This window comes from Lycorma delicatula, chromosome 3, assembly GCF_047948215.1.
Source record: "Lycorma delicatula isolate Av1 chromosome 3, ASM4794821v1, whole genome shotgun sequence".
Classification (NCBI taxonomy): domain Eukaryota; kingdom Metazoa; phylum Arthropoda; class Insecta; order Hemiptera; family Fulgoridae; genus Lycorma; species Lycorma delicatula.
The window spans coordinates 204,425,359-204,452,375 of NC_134457.1; the positions used below are offsets into that span (position 1 = coordinate 204,425,359).

General features: G+C 27.6%; 2 protein-coding genes across 4 annotated transcripts in view; one reads left to right on the forward strand and one right to left on the reverse strand.

Annotated features, from left to right (window-relative positions):
• Positions 1 to 45: 45 nt before the first annotated feature.
• On the forward strand, positions 46 to 12,676 carry LOC142321292 (uncharacterized). Its single transcript, XM_075359289.1, has 3 exons — positions 46 to 2,209; positions 4,829 to 5,237; positions 12,539 to 12,676. Exon 1 carries the CDS (start codon positions 46 to 48, stop codon positions 784 to 786), a length of 741 nt encoding a protein of 246 aa, XP_075215404.1. The 3' UTR covers positions 787 to 2,209; positions 4,829 to 5,237; positions 12,539 to 12,676.
• Positions 10,605 to 27,017, reverse strand: part of LOC142322381 (excitatory amino acid transporter 1-like) — a 138,327-nt gene continuing 121,914 nt past the window's right edge. For 2 of the 3 annotated variants that reach the window (XM_075361400.1, XM_075361402.1), the window contains exons 7-10: positions 25,726 to 25,959; positions 23,602 to 23,796; positions 19,216 to 19,350; positions 12,249 to 16,051 (exon numbers count right to left, since the gene is read on the reverse strand). In XM_075361400.1, coding sequence (XP_075217515.1) covers positions 15,910 to 16,051; positions 19,216 to 19,350; positions 23,602 to 23,796; positions 25,726 to 25,959 — 706 coding nt within the window. In that variant the 3' untranslated portion in view covers positions 12,249 to 15,909. Of the gene's footprint in view, positions 10,749 to 12,248; positions 16,052 to 19,215; positions 19,351 to 23,601; positions 23,797 to 25,725; positions 25,960 to 27,017 lie in introns of those variants that run through there. The other variant, XM_075361401.1, reaches the window with a different exon arrangement.

A 27,017-nucleotide genomic window follows, 5' to 3' on the forward strand; every position in this document is an offset into this window, starting at 1 on the left:
AAGTGTTGTTTTAGGTTAGATTACCTAACCTAAAAACAGTTGTCAATGTTTAGTGTGCTGATAGGTATTTATTTTTTTGTTTTATCGTTAGTTATTTATTTATTCAATATAGATACAATTGTAACTGATAGTGAAATTATTAATTATTTGGACGAATTAGATTTAGATAACAATTTTGAAACAGATATTGAAGATGATGATGACAGTGCTGTATGTGTAAATGTAAGTAATCCAAGTGAAAACAATGAAACTATCTTTGAGACTAGACAGAATACTAATAATATATTTGACTTAGTTTTCGATGAAGAAATTACTAGAATTAGAGAGGTTGTACCTGAGAGTATATCAGATAAAAATTATAAGACTAAAAAAGTTGATAGTAAATGCAGTGCTAAAAAACGTAGGCCTAAAAGTAAAACTGTGAAAGAACCAACTGGAGAAGAAATACATAGAAAATGGCGTAAACAAGAAAAAGCAACTGTCATCTCAGATTATTCCTTGCCAACAGGTGTTGATTGCAATTTGTTTGCGCATTGCAATACGGGTACTGAGATTTTTATTGAGATTGTTCGTGAAACTCTTGAAAATATTGTTTATCAAAGTAACCTTTATGCCACCCAGCGGCATAAAAATTTGAGCCTGTCACTAAAAGAACAACATGTGTTTCTGGATATAAATATGATCATGGGCTACAATATTTTACCGTTGTGGAAGGACTACTGGAGTTATGACCAAGATTTACATAACCCAGAGACCAGAGATAGCAAATACAATGTCAAGAAATAGATTTAATGCTATTTTGTGTAACCTCCATGTTAATGACAATTCAATCATTCCGAATAACAACAAAGACAAACTTTTCAAAATTAGACCCATGATCAAACACTAAGTAACAAATTTGTAGTTTCATACAGTGGTACAAGGCAATTAACTGTTGATGAAACAATGATATGTTTCAAGGGTTGTACCAGTATGAAACACTACAACCCAATGAAACCAATAAAGCGTGGATTCAAATTATGGACCATTGGTGATATGAAGGGCTATGTAAAAAAATTTAGAATATATCAGGGTTAAGACGATACACTGCAAGGAGAATTTGAAAATTTTTCATTGTGTGAACGTGTAGTTTTACATCTTTCGAAAGAAGAATGGGGAAAATCAATAATTATTATTTTCGATAATTTTTTCACAACATTGACCTTATTAGAAAAATTAAAAACTGAAAATACATTAGCTTGTGGAACAATTAGAATGAATAGGAAGGGTGTACCATGTGATATGGTACATGATAATGAAATGGAAAGGGGTGATAGTGACTATAGAATTTCATGTAATGGTATAAGTTTTTACAAATGGAAAGATACCAAAGTAGTTGCCTTTGCTTCAAACTATCATGATTCTGAAATTAGTAAAGTGAGCAGAAAGTTCCATGATGGGAAAAAACGAGATGTCTCTGCTCCACTAGTAGCTGCAGACTACAATTCACATATGGGGGAAATTGATCTCACTGATCGACTACGTAGAGTTTATGGAATTAATCGCAGGTGCAAGAAGTGGTGGCACAGATTATTTTGGGGTTTATTGGAAATTGCGTTCATTAATTCTTATTTAATATGCAGTGAAATAGGTGGAAACATTCCATTGATTGACTTTAGATGGTCAGTTGCACGAGGGCTCCTGACATACACTGAACCAAAAAAGGGTTCAATTAAACGTAGAAGTCTTGAGCAGCTTCGTGAACAGAATAAAAAGCGCAGAGGTAAAAGTTTTTCTGTGCCTAAAGATGTTAGGGAGGGAAATCGTGGTGTCCACTGGCCAGTTTTTACAGACATTAGGAGACGGTGTGAAATATGTAGCATAAATGGCATTCAGTCTCGACCATATAGCAAGTGTAGCCATTGTGGAGTTCATTTATGTTGCAATGATAAAAAAAACTGTTTTGTTGCTTTTGAAAACATAAGTGAAAAGTAAGACTGTAAAAGTTTGGTAATACTCTGTAAATAGTTATTATAATGTATAGTTTGTGATAATGTATGGTTTTGGTGTTTATTGACTGCAGTGTCAGAAGTGTTTCAAAACTTTTTTGTGTTTGTGCCATGTTGTTTATTTGATGTGTATCATGTATAATACTATGGCTAAAATAATATCTAAATAATGTTCTAAGCCTGAATAGTGATTTTCAATAAGCAGATAGTTGTTTCATGTGGTAAGAAATATTTTTCTAATACATTTATTAGCATAAAAACTTTTCCTATACATTTCATTTATAAAATTGTGTAACATAACATATTATACTTAAAGAAAAGAATAATACTATCTATTAAGCTAATCCACTACATGTAAAGAAAATTTCTTAGTCCTAATAAGTTGGATGAGTGATATGACCTTATAGCATCTCAGAGCCCAACTGTATTTGTAAGTACCGGGCTTAAATTAGGTCCATCTAAAGAGATATTCATCAGTAAAATTTAAAAAAAAAGTTATTTCATATCATGGTCAGCTAAGGGTTAAACATGGAAACGTAGATTTGTTTTCTCTTTTAGTTCTTTAAATTCCCAACACCTACTAATTTTCATTTTTCTTGGACATCATATTTCTGATTACTTCAGTAACATATAATCTGTTCAAACACAAGAAATTTTGTTCTACATTGCATTTCCACACTGTCCTCAGCAGCATGATTATTTACTGTCTTTGTACTTAACTGTGGTTGTCAGAATAATGAGAGGTTATATTCTTTCTTTATCTAGTTACTGATTTGTATTAATGTTCTTTTTTTTTTGTCTTCAGTCATTTGACTGGTTTGATGCAGTTCTCCAAGATTCCCTATCTAGTGCTAGTCGTTTCATTTCAGTATACCCTCTACATCCTACATCCCTAAGAATTTGTTTTACATATTCCAAACGTGGCCTTCCTACACAATTTTTTCCTTCTACATGTCCTAACAATATTAAAGCAACTATTCCAGGATGCCTTAGTATGTGGCCTATAAGTCTGTCTCTTCTTTTAACTATATTTTTCCAAATGCTTCTTTCTTCATCTATTTGCCGCAATACCTCTTTATTTGTCACTTTATCCACCCATCTGATTTTTAACATTCTCCTATAGCACCACATTTCAAAAGCTTCTAATCTTTTCTTCTCAGATACTCCGATTGTCCAAGTTTCACTTCCATATAAAGCGACACTCCAAACATATACTTTCAAAAATCTTTTCCTGACATATAGATTAATTTTTGATGTAAACAAATTATATTTCTTCCTGAAGGCTCGTTTCGCTGGTGCTATTCTGCATTTTATATCACTCCTGCTTCGTCCATCTTTAGTAATTCTACTTCCCAAATAACAAAATTCTTCTACCTCCGTAATCTTTTCTCCTCCTATTTTCACATTCAGTGGTCCATCTTTGTTATTTTTACTACATTTCATTACTTTTGTTTTGTTCTTGTTAAACATTTCATTAATGTTCTGTGGAGATTTATTCAGTGTTTACAAAATCATACTTTCATGAAAAATAACAAATGTTAATTCTAAAAAACATTTCAATATTGCACTATAAAAAAAAAAAAGATATGCAAAGTTGTCTGAAAAATTGTAAATTTGTCAAATTGCAATTGTCGGAAAATTGTATGTTTTTGGATATTAGAAAATATCCAATAATATTCAGAAAAAACATTATAAAAATAAATAGAAAAGTATTCAGTATTTAGTGGCTGATAGATTATATTTAGAAAAAATATTAAATGTTACTAGCCAGCAATCTATTACCAACAGAAAAAAAGTTTATAGTTGTTTTACACTGGAAGTTGTTTTACATATATTTTCATAAAATATATGATATAATTTGTCTTTGAAATTATATGATACTCTTGCCACTAATGACAATTAGAGTGATAGACCTTTTAAATTATGTATGGAAAATTTTTTAGCAGAAGTAATTAACTAAAGCATTAAAGGAAAATTTTCTTTTTTAAAAATTTTATGTATGAATGTGCATTTGCCAACTTTATCCATAAAAACATCTTGATTCAAAACCTTATAGATAACAGGTCAGTGACAACGGTTGGGAGGGCTTTTGGTTGTTAAAATAAATTTATGCATATTCATAAAATAAAAAAGGGAAGATTTTATCAATATTTTTTTTTGTTGATCTTATGCATGATTTCCTTTGCTTCCAAAGCAATGAACAGGCAGTTTCAAAGTAAATTTCAGGAAATTAGTTTTTTTTTTACACTGTGCTCTCTAAAATCTACAATGTGGGATTTTAGGCACTTAAGAATTAATATTTTCAATTCATTGCTCTTTTTGAATTCAGAACTAATTCATTTTTTAAGATGAAGGATGATACAGTAGGAGCCTTTTTCAAGGTCTGACTTATAGGGATAATTAAAAGTGGTTTCCACTATAATGTTTGCATTTTTAAACTAGTGAATAAGGCTAAATAAACTTGTATTTTTCCTGTGAGTCCATGAACTTGTAAATTCTCTTGGTTGTATGACCAAGAGAAGTCATACAGTGTGTTACACTGTACAATGTGAACTTGAATGGGAACTTGTGTTGTTTGTTGGCATCAATATTTGCTGATCTTGTGGCAGAATGGTAACATATCTGCCTTACATCCAGAAAGGTCTGGGTTCAAGTCCCGATCAGGCTTGGTGTTTTTTCACACACTACAAAAATACATCATCATCCTACAGCAGCTAAAGGCATAAAGCCCATTGTGAAAAAAATAAACATTATAATCTAAGTATTAATAATTGTCATTTAGTGTAAATTCTTTTTCCCCCACTTCATTAATTAATGTATTACAATTTTGTTTTTAACAGGTGCAAAAGCTGCGGTAAAGCTTGCATTGTTGCCACATTATCCAGATATAAAGGGACAGTATGCATGGCATGATATGACTGTTGTTGATTGGATTAATGGACCGATGCCAAGGAATTGAATGAATGACTATTATTCATGAATTGAATTGAATGAGTGATAATTATTATTTATTAGCTTGATTAAGCAGTACTTAAAATAGAAATAACATTCCTATTAATAATTGTGCTATGGTATTTCAGTGTTAATTAAAATGTTTAAGTCTATTTGAGATGTTTTAAAACATTTTTAAGTCATTTTTCAAGTAGAGAGGATTCTTTACTTGCCATAACTATTTTTGGATATACATGTTTCTGTACAACATTTTCAAAAAGTATTTAGAATTTATAAAATTATATATCTGATGGAAATGTAAGTATGCTTATTTATAATTAAGCATTTGGCAGGTACCTCATCATTTAATCTTCAAAGCATTTTTTGTTCATTCATATTTTTTACTTTCAAGACATACCGGTAAAATTTCAGCTTTGAATTTGGTTCCTAGGAAAAATCTCGAATAAAAACTCAGGAAAATTATTTGCTAATTTGTTAGCATTTAACTGCACTCAATGTGGTTAATGCAATTAAAAAATTAAAAATTAGTCTCTTGCATTCACAGATTTCTTTTTTAAATTCCTTAACCTGGTTACTGCACTGAAAACAGATTAAGTTTAACTTAGATTTAATCCTAAACCTAGAAGTATCTAAAATACTAAAAATTATTATTGAGAAGCAAAAAAGTATTAATGATAATTAGTATTATATAATAATTACTAATAAAAATCATGGTTATTAATCATCATTTCCCTTTTTGTGGATAAAAGGTGACTATTAGGATAGTGAATATCTTGCCAGTCCATCAAATTTTTAATAATAGTAGCGGTATTCTCTTCACTATAGTAATTGAGTATATAATGAACATTATTACCCTTGGAGAAAGTAGCTTTGACTATTACTGGTTGTATCTTACATGCCTTGCATTCATCATAGCCTTAACAAAGTTTAACTGTAACTCATAGAAAATCTTAGAGCTACTACATAACAGTTTGATTAATCAGAATTGTATGTCACATTTTGTTCAGAATTTTTCTGGATTTACATTGCTTAATGAAGTAAGAACAATCTAAATATTACCAACACATGTTATTGGCATTCAAATTATTCTAAATTGATTAAATATAAAATACTTATCATTTATCCATGAGTTCTTTTTTTTCTGCTTAGCCTTCAGAACCACTGTAAGATGTTAAATGAATGATATGTATATGAATGTAAATGAAGTATAGTGATGTACAGTCTCAGGTCGATCGTTCCCGAAATGAATTAAAATTCAACCACCAAAGAACATCAGTATCCATGACCTAGTGTTCAAATCTTTATATGAGTTATGATAGTAATTATGAGTTATGGCATGATTAATGATAGAAATATAATCAGCTTTTTTGCAACATGTTTTATCACTTGATGAAAAATGACTGATTTTATAATTTTTTTTTAAATCATATAAAATAAAATTACAATTTTCAAATAGAAAAAGGACATAAATTGTTATTTAACTGGCTTTATTATAGAAAGCAATAAGAAAAAGGAGAAATTTTGATTGCTTTGCTTTTTTTATTTCTCAATTATTTTTTAGATTAAAGTTCAAAAATAGTACAGTGATATTTATGAATGTGTATGTATAATAGTATCAAATTCCAATGTATATTAGGAAATTTTTAAATTTCCTGATGCATATATTATAGTTTATAATTTCCTGATATATATTAGGAAATTTTAAGTGAATACTATTTTTGTACTCATTATACTTCAAAATGAAAAGAAAATTCATTTTCACCCCCCCACTCACAATGATAATTTTATACGTAAGCATATATATATATATATATATATGTATATATTGGCTGGTATATTCCAACCATTCAACCAAAATGTAAAGAAAGTTCATTTTCACCCCCCACTCCAAATGACAATTCTATCATAAGCCTATATATACATAGAATATTTCTAAATTAGTTATACAAAAGTCACCTTTAATAATGAAAAAAGTAAATAATGTACAGAAATGTTTGATAAAACGCTGAATACAGTATTCATTTACAAATGTTCAAATATGGCTACCTTTTGTAACATGACAGATGTCTCATTGTAATCAGTTTCCTGCCAAATCCTATGATGCATGTCTTGTTCTATAGTGGCAACTGTTTCTGTTATCCGGTGCCACGGCTCGTCAACATTTCCTCAAAGTGGAAGAACAAAAACTCTTTCTTTAACATAGACTTAGTATGGATTTCCATATAGAGAAGTCGATTGGAACTCAGGCTATTGTGATGGCCATGAAACTGTTCCATCCCATCTAGTCCTAGTTGGCTGTTTGCTATTGAAATAAGCGACAACTGCACGATAATATAGTAGCACACCATCTTGCTGAAAAATAAATTATGTGCCCAAATCCTGTTGAAATTGTATCATTAGAAAATATTCAACAGGTTCAGTTAAATTTGACTTGCCAAAAAAGAAAGGATCGTAAATTTTGTGATGGTTTACTGTACAAAAAACATTACCTTAGGCATGTCCCATACATGTTATGTGAAATGGATCCCACACTCACCCCATATCCGACCATTATGTCAATTCACTTTACTTATCTTCATTCTCAATTTTGTTTAATATGTTTACACAAAACTCAGTTCGTTTTTCTTTATCACTTTCACTCAAAGCTTGTATCAGTTGTAATTTGTAGGGTTTAAATGACAGTTGATTACGCAATACCCTACATACTGTAACCCGAGGATTATCCTATTCTAAGCTGGCACGTTCCATTGATTTACCTGGTTTTATGGACTACAAATGAATGTTTGCCACACTTGTTTGATTCAGAAACTAAAGGTCTACCCTGACCTGGCATCCTATGTGATACAGACCTTGTTTCAATGAAATGATTGTACTGTGTAATAACAGACTATCTTTGAGGTGGTTGCTTGCGCGATATTTATTCATTCATGAGTTGTCTAAAAACAGTAATAGTCAATTTGGATTCACGAAACCATAAACAACACTGAGCATGCCCTCCACTGATATATGACTCCTGACTCCATGATGACTGATGGAATTACTCATTTGCACATTTCCCCTAGTGAGAATGTTGGAAACTAAGAGTGTTTGATGGGAATGAAATTTGAATATATGCTGTATTCAGTGATGTATCAAACAATGTTTTAAGTTATTTACTTTTTTCATTATTTAACTTTAATTTTTTATAACTAATTTAGAAGTACACACTGTGTGTACATACATATATAAAATTGTAGCATCTCAAAAATCTCTAAAACTACTTGAACAGTTTCACTTAAATTTAGATATGCTGTAGCATCTTATCTGAGGTTGTGCATTTACAAATTTGATTAAATTGAATGAAAAAAAAAAATTGAGGTTATGTTGACTGTATAGTGGTATACTTTTCTTACACTCCTATGACTGTGTAGTATTTTTTTTCTTACGTGGTTATGCAGTGAGTCACAGTTTTAGTCAAGTTGAAACTTGATGCTTATGTGTAGAGTCTACTGGTTAATTGATTGTACGAGTAATTTATAAAGAAACTCTTAGTGTTGTTAAAGAATATAAAATTAAGATGCATAACATTAATCACAAAGAACAGTATTCAGGTTTCAAAGGAAAAATACTACGATTTTATTCATTGAATAGTATTATATTTTATCACGAAAATTAAAAGCATGGAGAGCGCCTTCATTTTATTACATATCAAATTGTGAATGAAATGTTTATAAAATATAATGAAGGGCGCCCCCATGCTTTTATTATTCGTGATATAAAATGTAAAAGGAATTTTGTTAATAAATTCATTCGATATACATTATTATAAATAAATAAATGGAGATGGATTATCCCCATTATTATTTAATTGCGCGCTAGAATAAATAATTAGAAAATGGAGAAAATTAAATGGAAAGAATAAAAATTAGAACAAAAATTGGGATGCCTGGGTTTCGCAGACGATCTAGCCCTTCTCAAACAACATAAAAGAAGCTAGTACCCAAATAGAAACACTAGAACAACTTACTAGATAGTAAAAACATATTTTTATTTTATTTCATCAAAAAATATTGTGAGAAAAGGGCGTATTTCGAGAATGGTTGGACTTAGACGTATGAAACTAGCGGCTATCGTTCCAGAAAGTTGGAAAGTTCATTTTCGGTTAAGACTTTCAAAATCAATTTAGAATTGGCCTAGGACGCAGCCTTTTCGAGATACGCCCTTTTTTTATTTATGATGTGATGAATAGTTAATAAAGAACTAACAATGATTTTGAAGTTTAAACTGATATTACAGACATTAAATAATCATTATTGTTTACATTAAAAAATAATCAATGATATATTACACTATCGCTGAAAGTAATGATGACCAAAAATCATAATAAAATTTACATTTAATCATGGTGATTGCAGTTAAATTTCACAATGAAAGATTGGATTCAATGAGAATATAATAATAAAACAATGGTTCCCTTTTTAGTTGAGAAATTATTATTAATAGAGACGGGGAAACCCCATGACATCTTCAAACTATAAATCTGTTGTATTATAAGAATCTCTAAAGTAGAATTTTTAGCAGAAGAAAACATTTGAAAATAAGCTGGCAGAGATGAAATTAAATCAAATATCTTAAAAGTTGAAGATATTACATAAGCAATGAGGGAATTATTACTGATAAATGTGTATATTTGAACAAGTATAATATAGCAATGTCAAAAATCATTTCCTCTTGAATAAAATTAAAATTAAATTACTTGAACAAATGTTTTCACACAATTTATAGAATTTAAATTTATTTTTCCAAAATTAATCTTTTCTTAAAGAATGGCTTCTTTAAGTCCTCCAATGTTTTAGGTTCCATGATGAATATTTATTTTGTCAATATTCCATTATATTCAAGAAAAGGTTCATAAGCATGATGTTTGTTGACAAATAAAAGTATTAGGAATTGTATTGGAACTTAGTAGCTTTGATGATAACTAGTCATACTGAAAACCAGTAACAAACTTTAAATTTGTAATCAATATCCATCCATATATGTTTCTGCCAAAGTGATTATAATAGCATGAAAAACTTAATCTGGGATAAATCCCCACAGAATCAATTCCCTATAAGATATTAAATAATTTAATTATTAATACTGCTGTGTTTATTACAATTTATGATGATGATATTAAAATTTTATTAATATAAACATACAGCAAGGTAGCATCTAGATATGTTGTCAATCATCCTAGAAATAAACAATTTCAGTATTATAGAAATTAATTTGTAATTTGCTACACTTTAATAGACAAGCTGCATATTGTCAATACTGGATATTGACAAGCTGTGTAATTCACTCTAGTGGTAAATTTAATAAAGTTTAAATAAAGGACTAATAAAAGTTACAATACTACAAAATCTTTTAAAGTAAAATTCTGTTTTAAATTCAATGAAAAAGTGAATTTTAGGAATTTTTATTTGTAAAAGAAAATAAGTGGTAGTTATTATTCATATAAAAAAATTGAATATCCAATCCAAGGGCCTGGGTCTAAGATAGTAAACCACATCTTCTTAAAACCAAAGGTTCGGCAACACACAAGACACCTCAGGGAGTAGCATCTTGTAAATTGAAGGTTGTGATGAGAAATAAAAATACTCTTAACAAATGCTGTATTTAATAAATTAGTTTCTATACATCACCAAAATTAAAAGTTACAGTTTTACTGCATATTGGTGAGCTTTATCATTGACTAATAGTAGTTGATACTGCTGTTTAAGTGAAGTTTAATAAATGCTGTAGTTTTGACTGCCGCAATACTTTAGAAAAATCGTCACCCATAGGCTGTGAAAGAAAAACTACTAAGACTGTTGTATAAGTCTATATATTATGCCAATATTAAAAAAAAATACAAAACAAAAACCTGGAACAGCAAACAAAAAAAATGTGAGGATCACGGGTGATCCTAATAGTATACAAATGATATCCTCAAGGCACGGAAATGATTACTGTATTACAAAAGTGCCTCAAGGACAAAATTATAAGTATTAATTTTTACTAGAACCCTTAATTAATGATCCTTTTTGTAATTTTATTGTTACTTGATTGTTTGTGATTGGCAGTAAAACACTGTAAACACACAAATTTCTTACATAACTCAAACTTTGTTGACACAAGTTTTACAACTTTTTGTGCTTCATCCCATTCTTTCTTGGTAGCCTCTGCATAACAACCAGTACACTTTCGCCTTATTTTTTGTTACTTTTGTCTCTTTCTGTAACTATAGTAAGTATGTGCTTTTGACTTGTCACTGTTGAATTTGTACTGATGGAAGAGGATTTTCATCTCTGTCCATACCCAATATTTGCAATACTAGTTCTTCTCGAAATGTAATAATTTGAATTTTCTTGGATTGAAAGTGGATGTAGATGATCCATGCATTTACAACAGAGGCAGTTCACAGTACTTCAAAAACTACCTTGTGGTATCATTGTATTGTTTTTTCTGAGAGGCGTAAAATAACTGATCATCTGATCTGAGAGGTCAATACTTTCTTTAGCTTTGTTGTAATTAATAATAATAGCTGAGGGCTTTTGTACAATATCTCCAGTTCTACGTCATCATCCCATTTCAGCCTTTTGTAGGTCTTGTTTAGTTGAAAGGAAAGGTATGTCTCTTTTGTCCTTCCATTTTGCTACTACAATCCCATTAGAGTTTCGTTTGCCAACTATTTCTCCTCTTTTTAATTTTGCTTCAACTACATCTTTTGGTAAATGTTTTTGATTTTGACAGAGTGTGTCTAATAAATGTGAATGTTTTTGCAACAATGACGGCTAACTGTACTGATGTGTAACAGTTATCAACTATTATAACTCTCCCTTCATGAAGGAAGTTTTCTGCTTATTTTACGTTTCATGGATAAAATATTATTATGAAATCTATATTATTACAAACTAAAACCCAGAAACTCTCAAATAAGAACAGATATTATTAAAGATAACACAAATACTTCACTAGAAATGAATACCATAATACTCGCATGAACACATTATATAACGGACACGAAGTAGTTTCAAGTAAGTCACTAGATGGCAGAGGCATGTAGATGCCATTATTAGCATTATGAGTGACAAAGGCAGAATCAAAGTGTTTCAAACAGGCCATGCAATACTATTAATCATTCTAAAATTATATGAACTGAGGAACCACCATGGATCCTCGTGGCCTCTCAGAAAAACTTTCTGAGGAACACCAGTGTTCCTCATGGCTGCATATACTTGTTAATAATATATTAGATGTAACAAGTTTTAAATGGAATAAATTATAAATAAAACTAATGATTAATTCCTTTTATAGAAAAATTGAGTATTTTTATTTATATTATTGTATTATAAAATTAATGAATTCACTAAAATAAAATAATTTAAAGCTTTTAATATTAAACATAAAATAACAAAGACATTTACATAAATTCAATTCATATTTTAGTAAAAGTTTATGGCACTTACATAATCTTATCTAATATAAATACATAAAAATAATATTATCTTAATGATTTAATATTTTAGCTTTGCTTCATGAATCAAGAATTTTATATAATATCACTTTATATTGTACAGTTTCTCTTGTTGCAGATACCTATTGAAAATACCATTGACATCCTTACTGGAAACATACCTGTTTTTATATGTATCTTGTTATATGGTAAAGAGTCTATCCATAAATATATGGTTTAATATGATAAGGATGAAACATGATTATCATTATGGCCGGCCTGTGACTGTTAACATTAAGGCTAGATATAATGGTAGGAATACATTTGGTGGACATCTGGATTACTGGAAGATTTTACTACAAAATAAATAGATCGTATAATAGATCATAATAAAACAGTTGTTAAATTAACATCTCATCTTCATAGAAAAAAAAATGTAGGTACTAATCTGTAATATTCAGTAATGTTAATTATGTATAGAATAAATTCACCTTAAGTAGATCCCTTTAGAGTGAGGAGATTTTTTTTGTTTTATAATTAGTTGTATTGTTTTATTCCTTTATCCTTCAAAATGGAATTTTATTATTATTTTAATTTTATTTTTGTTTTAATTATAACAACTACTGGTTGATGTATGGAAAAGGAAGTGTAGTCTTTTTTAAAAGATAAATTAATTTTGCAGCATGTGATGATATCTTCTATGTCAAATTGGGATTTAAGCTCAGTGCTTTTTTATAAAAACGGAGGTTTGCTACCACTCTACTATTGAAATTCCTTACCTGTATTAACATTATTCAGTAATTTTTATGTGATTGAGATAATGGGTCATTTGTGTATTTAAAAGTATTCAGGATACTTTGTCTAGCTTTATTTAGTAGAAACTGAAAAATAACTATGTCCCTCTTTTATAATGGCAGTTTACATATTGTTAAATTAAATTATTATCTATGGCAGCATTAATCAAAACTCAACAACAAAATTGTGGTGGGCAGAGAGAATTAAGAAATTGATAACACAAAACCTACTGGTACTATTAGACCTAAGGCTATTGAAATTCCTTATAGGGAAACAAATGTTTAACTCCCAATTTGCTATCACAATATGTATAATATTAATAAAATATAGAATTAAAAAGTAAAGAATGGAAGTTTACTTCCTTTTGTGTGTGCGTGTGCGCGCGTGCGTGCGTGTGTGTGCATGCACATGAATATATTTTTCCCAAGATATATAACTCTTTAAATAGCCTAAAAAGTGTTTTCCAACAATGTTAAATAAAATTAATAAACTTAAATTAACCATGAGTTTTATTTTACAATTTGCTAATTTATTTTGTAAAAAACGTTTATTAAAAATTTTTAAAACAAAATTACAAAATAATATTTACAGATTACCATGTACTTACTGATATATGTGTTGTTTTTTTTTATTATGACTATTATTATAGAATCCCATTTCTACAAACCAATATTTTGGCATTAAGCCAATATCTATGTTTAATCATATTTGAATGTAAATGAATTATTTTAATAAACAACTACAAACAAATACTCAATAAAAAATAAACATACAATCTATCTGAAGTACTTTTATGCGTACATGACAAAACTAAACTTAACAATATTTCAATCAATAGAGTGTTGTAATAAAACCAGTATATAAGTACTCATTTACATAAATTGTGACTAGCCAATTAAATAAATAAAAAAAAAATAAAAAAAATAATAACAACAATAAAATGAAATGATATCCCTATATCTAAACAACAATTTTTAAGTGATATTATTTTATGTCATTACTTCCTTTATAAGGAAATAACTGTTTTTTTTTTTTTTTTTTATTTATAAAATTAGTAATAATTAAAATATTCTAATATCTTATTTCTTAATTAAAAATAAACCTCTATATTATTTTGAAAAAAACTTAAAAATGTCTTATTATACATGTATTTAAAAAAATGTTAATAATGGTGTAACTGTTTAATTTAAGCTCTTAAAAGTTCCTTAAATACTTAACTAGTCAGAAAAAAAGAATTATAAATACATATGGCTGTGTTTTATAAGAATAGCAAATTAATAGTTATGATACTCTTATTTCATCGATTACAAGTAAGTCTTTGAAAGTATACAGATTCAAAATGCACCACTTATTGCCAATATCTTATGAACACACTGAGGTAATAATAAATCTATGGTACTGGGTAAAATTGTAAAATGTATCCTTTACAAATAATCATTCCACATTACCTGGAAATGAAGAGCGTGAATTATGGTAAAATGCCATCAACTAAAGCTACATTCAATGAACTGGTCCCTGTAGATCAGTCAAATGATAAGTTGATTGCAGCTCACAGTAATTACTGTGTATTTAAAATTTAATAATACAAATGGTTTTAAATAATTAAAATGGTATCCTGCATAACGGGCACCTTGCTTACGTGTGGTACATAATTTAATACAATATCAACCTATTGAGTAAACCCACTGGATGTGCAACAGAAAAAGGAATGGTATATGATGTGTATTTTGTTCAACAAGTTCACACCCTTCTTTTGTGGTCAAAGCACATAATGGCTGACATATAGTGGGTGAAGTGTACCATAAGCGAATTGTTTGAAAATTAAATTATACATAAGTATTTTAATCACTGGAATGAGTAAAACAAGTGAAGGCCTGCCCAGAATCTTAGTGTAGGCAAAAAATATAAAATAAGCATTGAAAGTTTTCAGTTATTTGATTACACAGCGTATAACATTTTACATTCTGTTATTTTTTATTATTAAAATTAAATTTTATTTTGTTATAAACCAAATAATGTAAGTTGTGTGCTTCAGCTGTAATCCATAACTTGTCTACTCCAGAACAACTGAAGGCCTAGCCCAAGTACACTGAGAACATAATCTATGTCCTTTGGAATTTATTATTATTATTTTATTACTTAAAAAAAAATATTTAGTATAATCTCTATTCATCTTATTCAAAATAGAGATGAGATTTTCTTGTTGTATTATTTACTATGACTGATATACTAACAAGACTGAGTATTACAATTAAATAATTCGTAAAAAAATACCAAAGTTCTATTTGACTATAAAAAAAATTTCATTTGAACTTATAAATTGCTTTTGTCATAATGATCTTTCATTAATTAATGTTTATTCATTTGTACAACATATAATAAATTATTATAATCTTATGATGCTAACACAGAAATTCTGTTTGTAACAACTTCTTATATAAATATAAATATATTTATATTTATAAATATAATTATATTTATATAATTATATAAAATTATATAAAGTGTAAATTATTAACATATTAATAATTAAATTATTTATTAAATTTGTTGTATAAACAACATATTTATTATATGTTGTTTGTACAACATATAATAAATTATTATAATCTTATGATGCTAACACAGAAATTCTGTTTGTAACAACTTCTTATATAAATATTTCAATGAGCAGCAACGCTATTATGTAATGTTTAATTTCACTTATCATATGGTTCACAATGGTGTATTTTCTTCATTACTTTTTAAAGACATCGGCATATCAGTCATGTCTTCTAAATCACCTTGACTCAAATGTGCAACTACTCCAGCTCCCAATCCATCTCCAGAAACATTTACAGCTGTTCTGAAGCGGTCACTGTAAGAGAATAAATCATAATGCCTCATTCATTTAAAAAATATAGATAATTGAAATTACAGAATTTAAAAGTTAAATTTATAATTATATATATTTAACTGGTTTTAATGCATATTTGTTTACTTATTCTCTGGTAACTAGAGACCTTTGAAAAAATCATTGATGTCTACATCTTTTTATGTTAGTAAACAAATTTTGGAGTGTGTGTGCCAAGCCTTTGAATCCAGAACCTCTCAGATGAATAGCAGAACTGATCATGTAGATCAGTTATCAATCATAATTGAAGCTTGTGTAAATATGTTTAACTGTTGTTAAATTATTATTTACTATTATAGTAGCACATAAAAATCAAACTCGGCTAACTTCATTTATAACATATAAGTAAATTTTTTATTTGCAGATTAACATGATAAAATGAATCATTAATAATTTGTTTAAAATTAATAACTCGCTTTAAATTACAAGAATATGGGAACTGTTTTTCCAGATACCTTTTATGCATTACTTCATTCAATGTAGTAATGGATGCCAATTTTGTTAAGGGTCCTTTAACTTAGAGTCTTAGAAAAACTCTTCCACATGATTATCGCTTTTAAATTAATAATTTTGACATGTTATCACATTAGACTGGCCATTTAAATTAATAGAAATTCCATTAACTAAGTAATATATTTTAATTTCATCAAAAGTAAAGAATAACTTGAGCGCATCATAAAGCTTTGTCAAATAAATTTTCATTATCATTTAAATTAATAATAATAATAATTATTTTTGAATTATACTTTACAATTTTATAAAAATCAAAATACTCCCATTCATAATTTATAATTGCAGACTCAGTCTGCAATTGAGATCATCATTCTTCTGCATTGTTCATTCCTTTTAATGATAGTTATTTTAACCGAATTTTCTCACAATTATTGGAACAATGTTTCTTACTGATTCTGAAGTAGAAAACATCACCTTAGATCAAAAGTTGAAGTTGTTTATTTTATCTACTTTGGAGATAAAATATTACTATTTCTATATAAGAATTTTTTGATGAGGGCTGTCAGGATTATAAGCTGGTCCTTTCTGAAGTGCTGTAACTAAGAAAAGAACTAATACCATACAGAAAAATGACAGGATTATAATCCTGAAATGATCTTCTGGAAACACATTTCTAAGTATTTAGAAATTGAATCAAAAATATTTTATTATTTTTTAAAAATATTTTATCAGTCATTTACTATTAGCTATTTCTGACGTTTAAGATGAGGAAATGTGTCAGTTTCTCAAAATAATCCTATATGGTCACAACTGAATTTTGTTTATTTGTGAAAACAGAATATGCAGAGTAAAATGAACATTGTTTACATTTTTAGTTTTCATGTTTTACAACACTCAGTAATATCAATAAGTTAAATTACTATTATAATAAATAGTAGTCTTTATATTATAATAAAGTAAGAAAGTACTTCAAGTGAAAAGTGTCCTGACTTCTATGAATAATGTGAATAAAATTAAAATTATTAACTCTTAGAACTGTGTTAGCACATTTTTGTAATAGTTTTAAGCAATATAAGTAAGAAAAGTTTTTATTTAATGAATTTCCAATTAAATATACTAGTGATATACAAAAGGAAGTTTGATAAAATGTGTGGGTAAAATAGAGCTTCAGCTGGAAAAAGTAGGAATTACTGGTTTGCATCACCATATTCCAATATTGTAAATTGGTTATAGGTGCTGATAGACATACGTAAATAAGTATGAAGCAGTTAATTTTTAAACATAACTAGTTTTTTTTTTATTATTCTTTTATATAAAAAAATATAGATTTAATATTCTGTTAAAAATATTGCCTTATAAAGTATTTAGCCCACCAGGCTGATCTAGTAGTAAACTTGTCATTATAAATCACTTGTTTAACAGTTAACTTCTGTAGCCAAAGGTCTGGACTCATCTGAGGAATGGTTCACCTGGAGTCTGTAGATGACTACACCTCTTTTACATATCATATTCATTTGATTGGTCCAATCAAATGCTTATTGTTCACTAGTTGAACAGATTGCAATGTACGCATTAGGAATAAAATAATAATTATAAAATATTTTCAAGAGAAATAAATATATATTCTTATTTTTTTTTAATATTAAATAATTCAGTAACAATTTGACGCCTGTGCTAATAAAATTTAATATTATATAACATACAAACCACCATACTCAGTAATTAGATAAGTTACCATATTAATTTTCAATAACTTGTTTTCATGGTATGTATTCCACATCTTCAGTTGGTATTAATTTCCATTTTTATAACATTAAAATTTATTGTTTTTAATAATTTGTCATGTTGTTTCAGAAATTATAATATTTTTTTATTGTAATATTTTAAATAACTAGCTTCAGGGACTCTGCAGCTAGGCTCTCCGGGCAGGTTGCCCTAGCAGGCAGCTCAGAATGGGATTATTAAGTGTCCAAAATTGATTCTCTTGTGTATTTTTTTTTTTTTTTGAATGATGAAAATTGATATAACGAAAGTTAAATTAGAAATTTAACTCTAGAGATTGATACTAACAAATCAGGATTTTCCACTAGTGATCGGTACATTCCGAAACCTACTTTCTGCATTATTTTATGAAGAAAAACAATCACACAAATAAAAAAATATATTATTAATATATATTTTGCATATATAAATATAACGATATATAATAATATATATATATATATATATATATACATATCGATATATAATTATATAACAAGTATACACCTGACCACCACAAGACATGTACTAACGAAACTGCATTTTCTGCTAGTGACCGGTACATTCCGGTGCTAAGTTAAGAGGGATAGACACAAACCGACACATACATGCCATTTAGTAGGGTAGGATATAGTAATACTGACAGGAAATAAAAAAAATAATATAAAATAATAAGTTTTAATATTACAAAAGTGGAATTTAATACCAACTGAAGATGCGGGATCCCATGAAAATCAATTATTGGAAATTATATGGTAGGTTTAACTTATTTAATTATTATGTTTTTGGTGGTTTGTATTTAATATAATATTAAATATAAATATATATTTAAAACAAAATTAGTTAAATATAAATAAACTAAATTTATATAGTACAAGAAAAAGAAAAAAATATATTTAGACACAATTACTTACAGAAGCCAGTCAACAGCAAATATTATTGTTACGTCCTCAGCTGGTAGTCCAACGGTATCAAGCACCATTACCATAGTGACAAGACCTGCCTGAGGAATGCCAGCTGCTCCAATACTTGCCATGGTTGCTGTTATACTGTATGGTTAACAAATAAAAAGTTTATATACAGTGTTTAAAATTCAATAATACCTTCATTATTTTACATAAATCAATTTCATTTCTTATTATTTTTAAAAGGTTTCTTAAGAAACCTGATACACTGTTAGTTATATTTTTTATTATTGTTCATTTTAGATTTGTAATTTAAATTTACATACGTGGCTAAGTAAGAAGCTTGAGAGTTATAGGCTTAGGCCCACAAAAAATCAGAGAAAAAAGTGTTTTGTGCTGTAGCATGTTGAATTACCTGGTATTCTTCAAGATAACAGATCTTATTTATTACACACAGTGAAAGTTTCAAGTAATATTTTCTATAAAAATTGTTTCAAATTTTAGTTGGATTTATTCTTGTCCATCCACCTAAAATCTTTTATTAAAATTCATTCACATCATGTAACTCAAAAAAACACCACATGCAAGTTAAAAAAGGAACTCCTCTTTCAATTTCAAAGGATTTTATGTGAAAGTATGTGATTTATCTTGCTTTCAATGTTACTGCTTGAAGATTTTTATGCTAAGCAAGTAAAATACCTGAGCAGATAAATTAAAAATGTTTTTACCAAAAGAACAAAGGAACTTTAATTTTTTTTCCATTACTATTTTATGTAAAATGAAATCAAAGATCATAATGAGTAAATAGAAAAAAATATTTTTTGTAAAGCGAGAGTAGCCCACTAGTAAATAATTTAAATTAAAATGTAGCAGATGCTACTAAGAATTCAGTCATACTAAGCCCATTAAACTAAGCCCATTCTTTAAGCTGTAATGGATCAAGTTATGTTGTTCATACATAATCTCACATAAACTAATAACAGGTAAAAATCAAAATAATCTGATAACATTGAAATAAAGCCATCAAAGCAATTATTTACAGAAGTAATTCAAATTCACTGATAGATTAATCGTTGTAGTGCACCATACAGCGTAATTCTGTTCTATTAATTAAAATAAGGCATGAAAACAAAATAATAAATGTACCTTTGTTACTAAAAGTTGCTAATACATATATTTGATATTAATTTCATCTTTGTTAAATTATATTTTAATGTTTACTTTGAAATTATGACTGATGGTGAATTTTTAGAAAAGTCACCTTAAAATAATTATGTTTTTAGATTTGCATCTTGTTTCATTTAATAAAATATATTAATATTGTGTATATATATATATACATGAATCACTCCCTAGAAAACATGTCATTAATTACCTACCTGTTGAAAATTTTCTAATAAATATTTTGAGAATAATTTAACTGATTTTAATATACTGAATACAAAATAAAATCAACTTTTTTTTAACTAAATTTTATTTGTAGGAATCATATATCATCTAATTCTTATTGAGTGTGACTTTGTCAGTAACTCAAAATATTACATAATGAAAAATTACAATGTCAAACTGACAGATTGTTTGCTTAAGCTTTAGATCTCGCTCAACGTATCTGGATAAATTTGTTTTTTTAAATTAAATTGATATTCATGTGGGTCAGTTGCTCTCAAATTTACAATGAGAAATTCACATGTTAATGGGCTTATTTTCTTTAATTTATTATCTGTAGAAATAAAAGTTACAAAGCAGTAAATTTAAAAAGACCCTAATGAATACTTGATACATAAATTATACGGAATTAATGAGTATTTTGGGGGAGGGCAGGACTGTGATTAAATATCCATTGGTTTTTCTGATCCTGATTAAAGTAAAAGTTATATAGTATCTTAATTTTGACAATAATGAAACTACATTAATTATAGTCAAATAAAAATATGACTATTGTTATTATTTATACTGCGTGTTACAGTATTTATACTCTCTCTCTCTCTCTCTCTCTCTCTCTCTGTGTGTGTGTGTGTATTGTGGTATTTTTGTATTCTATATTTTGCGAATCTTGTTAAGGCATTCTGTAAACATAATGTGGTAATTTTTTTATTTGCTGTAAGCTTAACAATCTGGCAAAATTGTAAAATTTTATTATGGACAATAAAGGAAAATTGAATAAATAAAAACTAAATTTATGTCTTCACAGAGTAAAAGCATATTTACGGAATTAATATTGAAAATAAAATCATCAAAACTGTCTTCAAATTTGAATATTGAATAACAATATTGGTAAATAGTCATATTAATTGGTCCAGCAGTTCTTGGGTTTTAAGTGAACATATAAGCATATACATATATGTTAAAAGCATATACACAGCATATATTATTAAGCATAAAACATTTTGTTTTATATATAAAAGTGAACTTCCGATAATGCAAGTGGTTTCTAAGAGGGATTAATATTAATCTAATTTATTTAAAAAGTACTCATTTCATTTAAAATAATTTATCTTTAGCCTTGTGTTGCTCTATAGAAGAAGGAGTCTGAATCCTTGACCTCATTAAACATCTCTGCTACAGAAAACTTCTACAAAATTTTAAATTAACAATTTTTCAACCAAACTCTAAATTAGGTTTTAATACTTAATATTGAATTTGAATTTGTAATAGTTTAATATTACATAATCTACTTTATATTTTAGTTTTGCTGACTTACAACAAACCTGCTGAGAATAATTTTAATCATTGGATCCATCTAATCACATAATATTATCAACTCTCAACTGATAACATATCTGTGTTACTAAGATTGTCTCACAAGTTGATTACTACTAAAACAATTCAGTAAAACTATCAATTTTTATTTATTTTTATCTTTTCAATATTTTATTGTAAATCAGAGGTTCTTTTGGACCTCATTACAAACAAGAGTATCTTTTGGAAAAAATAATCAAATATAAATTGTATACAAGGGATTTTCTTAAGATATTTCAAGGCGCCTATTGAGTGATAATTGCACGTAATGGCTTTAAAAGGATGAGCTAAAATTAGAACAAAGAAAATTATAATCATTCCAAATTGTAACAGTGAATTTAGTAAAAATAAGTTTTTTTTAATAAAATCTTTATGGTAGGTTTAAGTCTGAATTGGGTTTTAAGTGAACATATAAGCATATACATATATATTAAAAGCATATACACAGCATATATTAAGCATAAAACATTTTGTTTTATATATAAAAGTGGACTTCTGATAATGCAAGTGGTTTCTAAGAGGGATTGATATTAATCTAATTTATTTAAAATTAATTTGTATTAATTAATAATTAATTATTTGTATTAATTTTTTAAAACTTGTTCTTGAATTTTTGAAAATTAGTATGAAGTAAATAGCAAGATTTTAGAATATGTGTTTTTGATTTTAGAATCCACCCATAAAGATTGAATTTACTCTATATTTATCAGAATGCCTCATACTAAAAAATAATATAATAATTAATAGATATATTTTTTTACAAATAACAAAAATATTTCAATATATTTACATCAATATTTTATAAAAATGTTTTATTTCTTGAGACTTTAACAAATCTAAAATTCAGATGAAATTTTTTATTACATTTAAAAAAATACTTTTATCCTAACAGGTATTTTGATTTCTTTTGTAGTTTCTTTTCTGTGTGGTTTTGTGTACTACAAATGTCATTTGGGACATAAGCTGATTGATTTTAGATAAAAGTTTCATGGCTGAAAAACTTACAGAATCTTTTGAATGTACTTTTCAACTTTTCTGTTCGGTGGTAATGAATTTGTGTATTTACAGCTAAGCATTATGAGATGATAAGCATTAAGAAGAATTAAATTACAATATTACATATCCTAATAGAGTACATTTTTATCTACTATTTATTTTTATTTTTTAGTATGAGTGAGCAGCTAGAACTCTTATTTAAAATACATAAATTAATATATTTTTTTAATGCAATAACAGCACATAAACCACACTGCTAAGTTAATATTCATTTTTAAAATTGATCCCTATTGATTGATAAAAAATATTCATGCTTATAGCCAAACTGAAAAAAGCAGGTGAGGTTTAATTGTTTTTACACTTCTTAAATGAATTAAATATTTCCAACATGTAAAAATTTGGTACCAGAAGTATTAAGTATTTATAATCATATTTAAATTACTACTCTTAAAAATTGTCTAAAATAATTTGCTTTACTTGTATGAGAAAAAAATCTAACATAAACTCAATTAACTTCAACATTAAAATTTAATAAATACAAGAATAAAGAAATGTTTCTTTCTCTTTAAGTAATTAAAAAATAATAAAATAAAAACAAATATAAGTTTGGTAATAGCAATTATGATGCTATTAACACTACTATTATTACTTTCATCATACCTGACAGCAATTACATGACCAAAACTAAGAGGTACATTTCGAATTTGTGCGATGAATATGGCTGCAACAGCTTCATAAAGGGCAGTTCCATCCATATTGATTGTTGCACCAATTGGCATTACAAAACGAGATATCCTAACATCAATGCCACATTTTTCTTCAATGCACTGCATTGATACTGGAAGTGTAGCATTACTATAAAAAATAAACAAAAGAAAAATGAAATAAACAAAAGAAATTAACTCATAGAATGTGAACTACAAATTTAAAACATTTAACATTATTATAGTAAAAAAACCATTATCACTGAATCGATTATTGAATATTTTTTTATTTTTGTCAGAATTCTTTGATAAAAGATCATTCTTTGTAAACTTCATTTTCTTTTTTTTAAATAAGAATCGCTTCTAAAATAAAAACCATTTGCACGTCTAACCTTTAAGGAGAGTGGCCAGACAAGCCTTAGGCCAAGTCCTGTTTTTTTGTCTTCAGTGTCTGTCTAATTATTATTTCAATGTCTAATTATTTTATTAAAATAATTAGAAGTGCTAATCCATTTTTTGAGTGATTTTTAAATAACTATTCATAACTTACCATACCATTTTTAAAGTGTATAAAGTGATTTGTTTTACAAGAACCAAAAGTATTTTTCTCTGCTAAAATCCTATGCAAACGTGTTGAAGAAAGTGTATGGGGAAGGATTACAAATGACAGAAATAAGCATAAGTAGTATTAATTGCATAATGTAGGAAAAACAGGTATGTGTCATGAGTGCAATCTGAATACATATGTCATCACTAATGATATAGTCAACAAGATTGATATATTTGTGTAAACAAATAATTTGCTTTCATGACTCTACTATGATGTGAAAGATATTGTTTGTTATTACTGACAAAGTTATTAAGATACTACATGTTCTGTCATCTATGATGCTATCATTATTCAATGCTGATACAAAAAGATTTATACCAGATGGGTTCCAAAAATGCTCTCTGGATGACACAAATTATGGTGATAACGTAACTTCATAAGAAGTTTTCATTGTCTAAAGGGTTACCATTCATTCCATGATTGTATGATACAATCAGAAATGTATTTGTTACAGTTTGTTTTAAATTTTTATTTAGAACAGAATAACTACTTTTTAGCGAAGAATTTGTATCATGGATAAAAGAGAAACTGTCTAGAAAAAACGTTGTCTTATCAGTATAAGCTTCAAATATGTTGTTTTGTTACATGTCAAAAGATTTTTCCCTGAACTGTTATTAGATCTTTATAATAAATTCATCCACTTTATTTTACCTTCATAAAATATGAGCAATTTATTAGTTTTTGTTAGTCAAGCATTGTGTAAAAAAAATCTAACACTAGGAGTTTCTAACAGCAAAAACAGATTTCACTGTCTCGCTAGCTATCTCTGATGTAAAACATTGGTTTTTACTACAAACAGAATCTATGTAAATATTCTAAAGAACTATATGATACAAACTGAACTGCTTAATGTTCCTTTCATACCAGGGTAATTGTTTATTATCTAAAAGGGAACACTGAGTTAATTCCAAAAAAAATTGCATATAAAAATTGTTTTGAATTTTACAAGCCTCAGTTCTTATCCCTTGAAATTTTACACAAATTCATCCACAACTAGTAAATCACAAAATGTCCAAATGGGCAGATGAGGAAACTTGCATTTGAAATTTAAAAAAAAAGTTTCAGTAAACAATTTTATAATTCAATTTGCTTTTAATCTTTATAACTTGAAATATTTTGCCAAAACATTCTGGGCATTAAATTAAAAATATTTTACCAAAAGAAGTTTAATTTTTTGTTTTGTCCATTTTTGTTTTTTTTTGTGAAGTACATTCTCAACAAAAAAATTTATTCAATAAAGAAAGTTACTGTGCATCCTTCAGAACTAAAAACAAAATCTTTTTTATTTCAGATATTTTTGGTGATACCAAGAATAAGAGATCACCTAGATTATACAGCAGTCATTTGAGAAATATTAAATTTAAACAAATTTTTTCATATATAATTTTTCATTAAATTTTTATTTTTCATGGTGTACTGTTTACAGTATGAAAAATTACAGCCACATTATTTAAAAGAAGTGTAAATTACCTGGAAGCTGTTCCAAATGCTGTTATAATAGCTTGACTCATTTTTCGAAGGAAAATAATTGGCGATTTCCTAGTGAAAAGGAAGTACAGGAACGGCAGTAATACATAACCATGAATAATTAACCCAGTAAGTACAGTTACAAAGTATAACCCTAATTGACTCATTATTAATGAAAAACTCTCAGTTTCAAGTATTTTTGATGATACCAAGAAGAAGACACCAAGTGGAGACATCCTGCAAAAATGTACAACTATTTAAGTAATAATTCTATATTACATCATAAATATAATAAAAAGTCAGTTAAAAAACAGAACAATAAGTATATTTAACTGATCAAATCATAATGAAAAGTTGATGTTTCAAGATGCAGAACAATACAGAGTTCAGAATAATATCATTATAACATCAGCTGAATAGACATGCATGTGCACAGCCATGGTTATGGTAATAATAATATATTATTGATTTTGTTACAGTGAAAAATTTAAGTAGAGAATAAAAGGAATTTCCATTAAAAAAAGTCGAAGGTAAAAATGATCTGAATAAAACAAGTAATTTAAAAATTAAGTGAATAATGGCAACAAATAAAATCACTATTGTCATATGCTGATCTAAAATATAAATTGGCAGTATTATTGCATTCTTCATGTAATGATGGAATAGCTTTATATTTCCTGTTGCCTTTTAACTGTATTAAAAGTACTTTGTGCATTACCATGTATGTCCATCAAAGTAACGATCACATTCAGCTCTAAAAAGGTATAAGTTTCCTCCTCCTGTAATGTTTACTAGGTAATAAACATTACATTCAGAGAATTTGTGACTAAGTAATGTCCATTAGTCAACCTGAACTCTCTCTGTTAAAAATAAATGGAATACATTCAATGAATTTTGATTATAGGAAAAATGATGAGTATTTACTGCCTGAGACCAAGTTCTGTGTTTTGGAAGGAATGTGGTGCATTTATGTTATCAGCAGCAGCAACAGCAGTATTGCAGTGCCCTAATGGAAAACATCAGCCTTTGCAAAGAATCATATGATGAATTGATATTTTACTCTGGTAATAGTGAGGTAGATGTAAGAATATTTTTTTTTAATAAATAAACATGTCAAGTGGATTCAAAGTTCAGATCATTTTGGTGACTGAGATGGATTTTAGTTAATATCATATTTAGTCATATCTTTTAATCATCACAATGGGACAAAAAGCTGAGGTGATGTGGATGTTCTTTCAGCTAACATCCTCAGATACTGCAAGTCAGATTGTCATTTTTTTTTTTTTACAAACCAG

Excerpts from the sequence above, each read along its gene's own strand:
- LOC142321292 (XM_075359289.1), top strand. The coding sequence starts at position 46 with ATGTTTAGTGTGCTGATAGGTATTTATTTTTTTGTTTTATCGTTAGTT.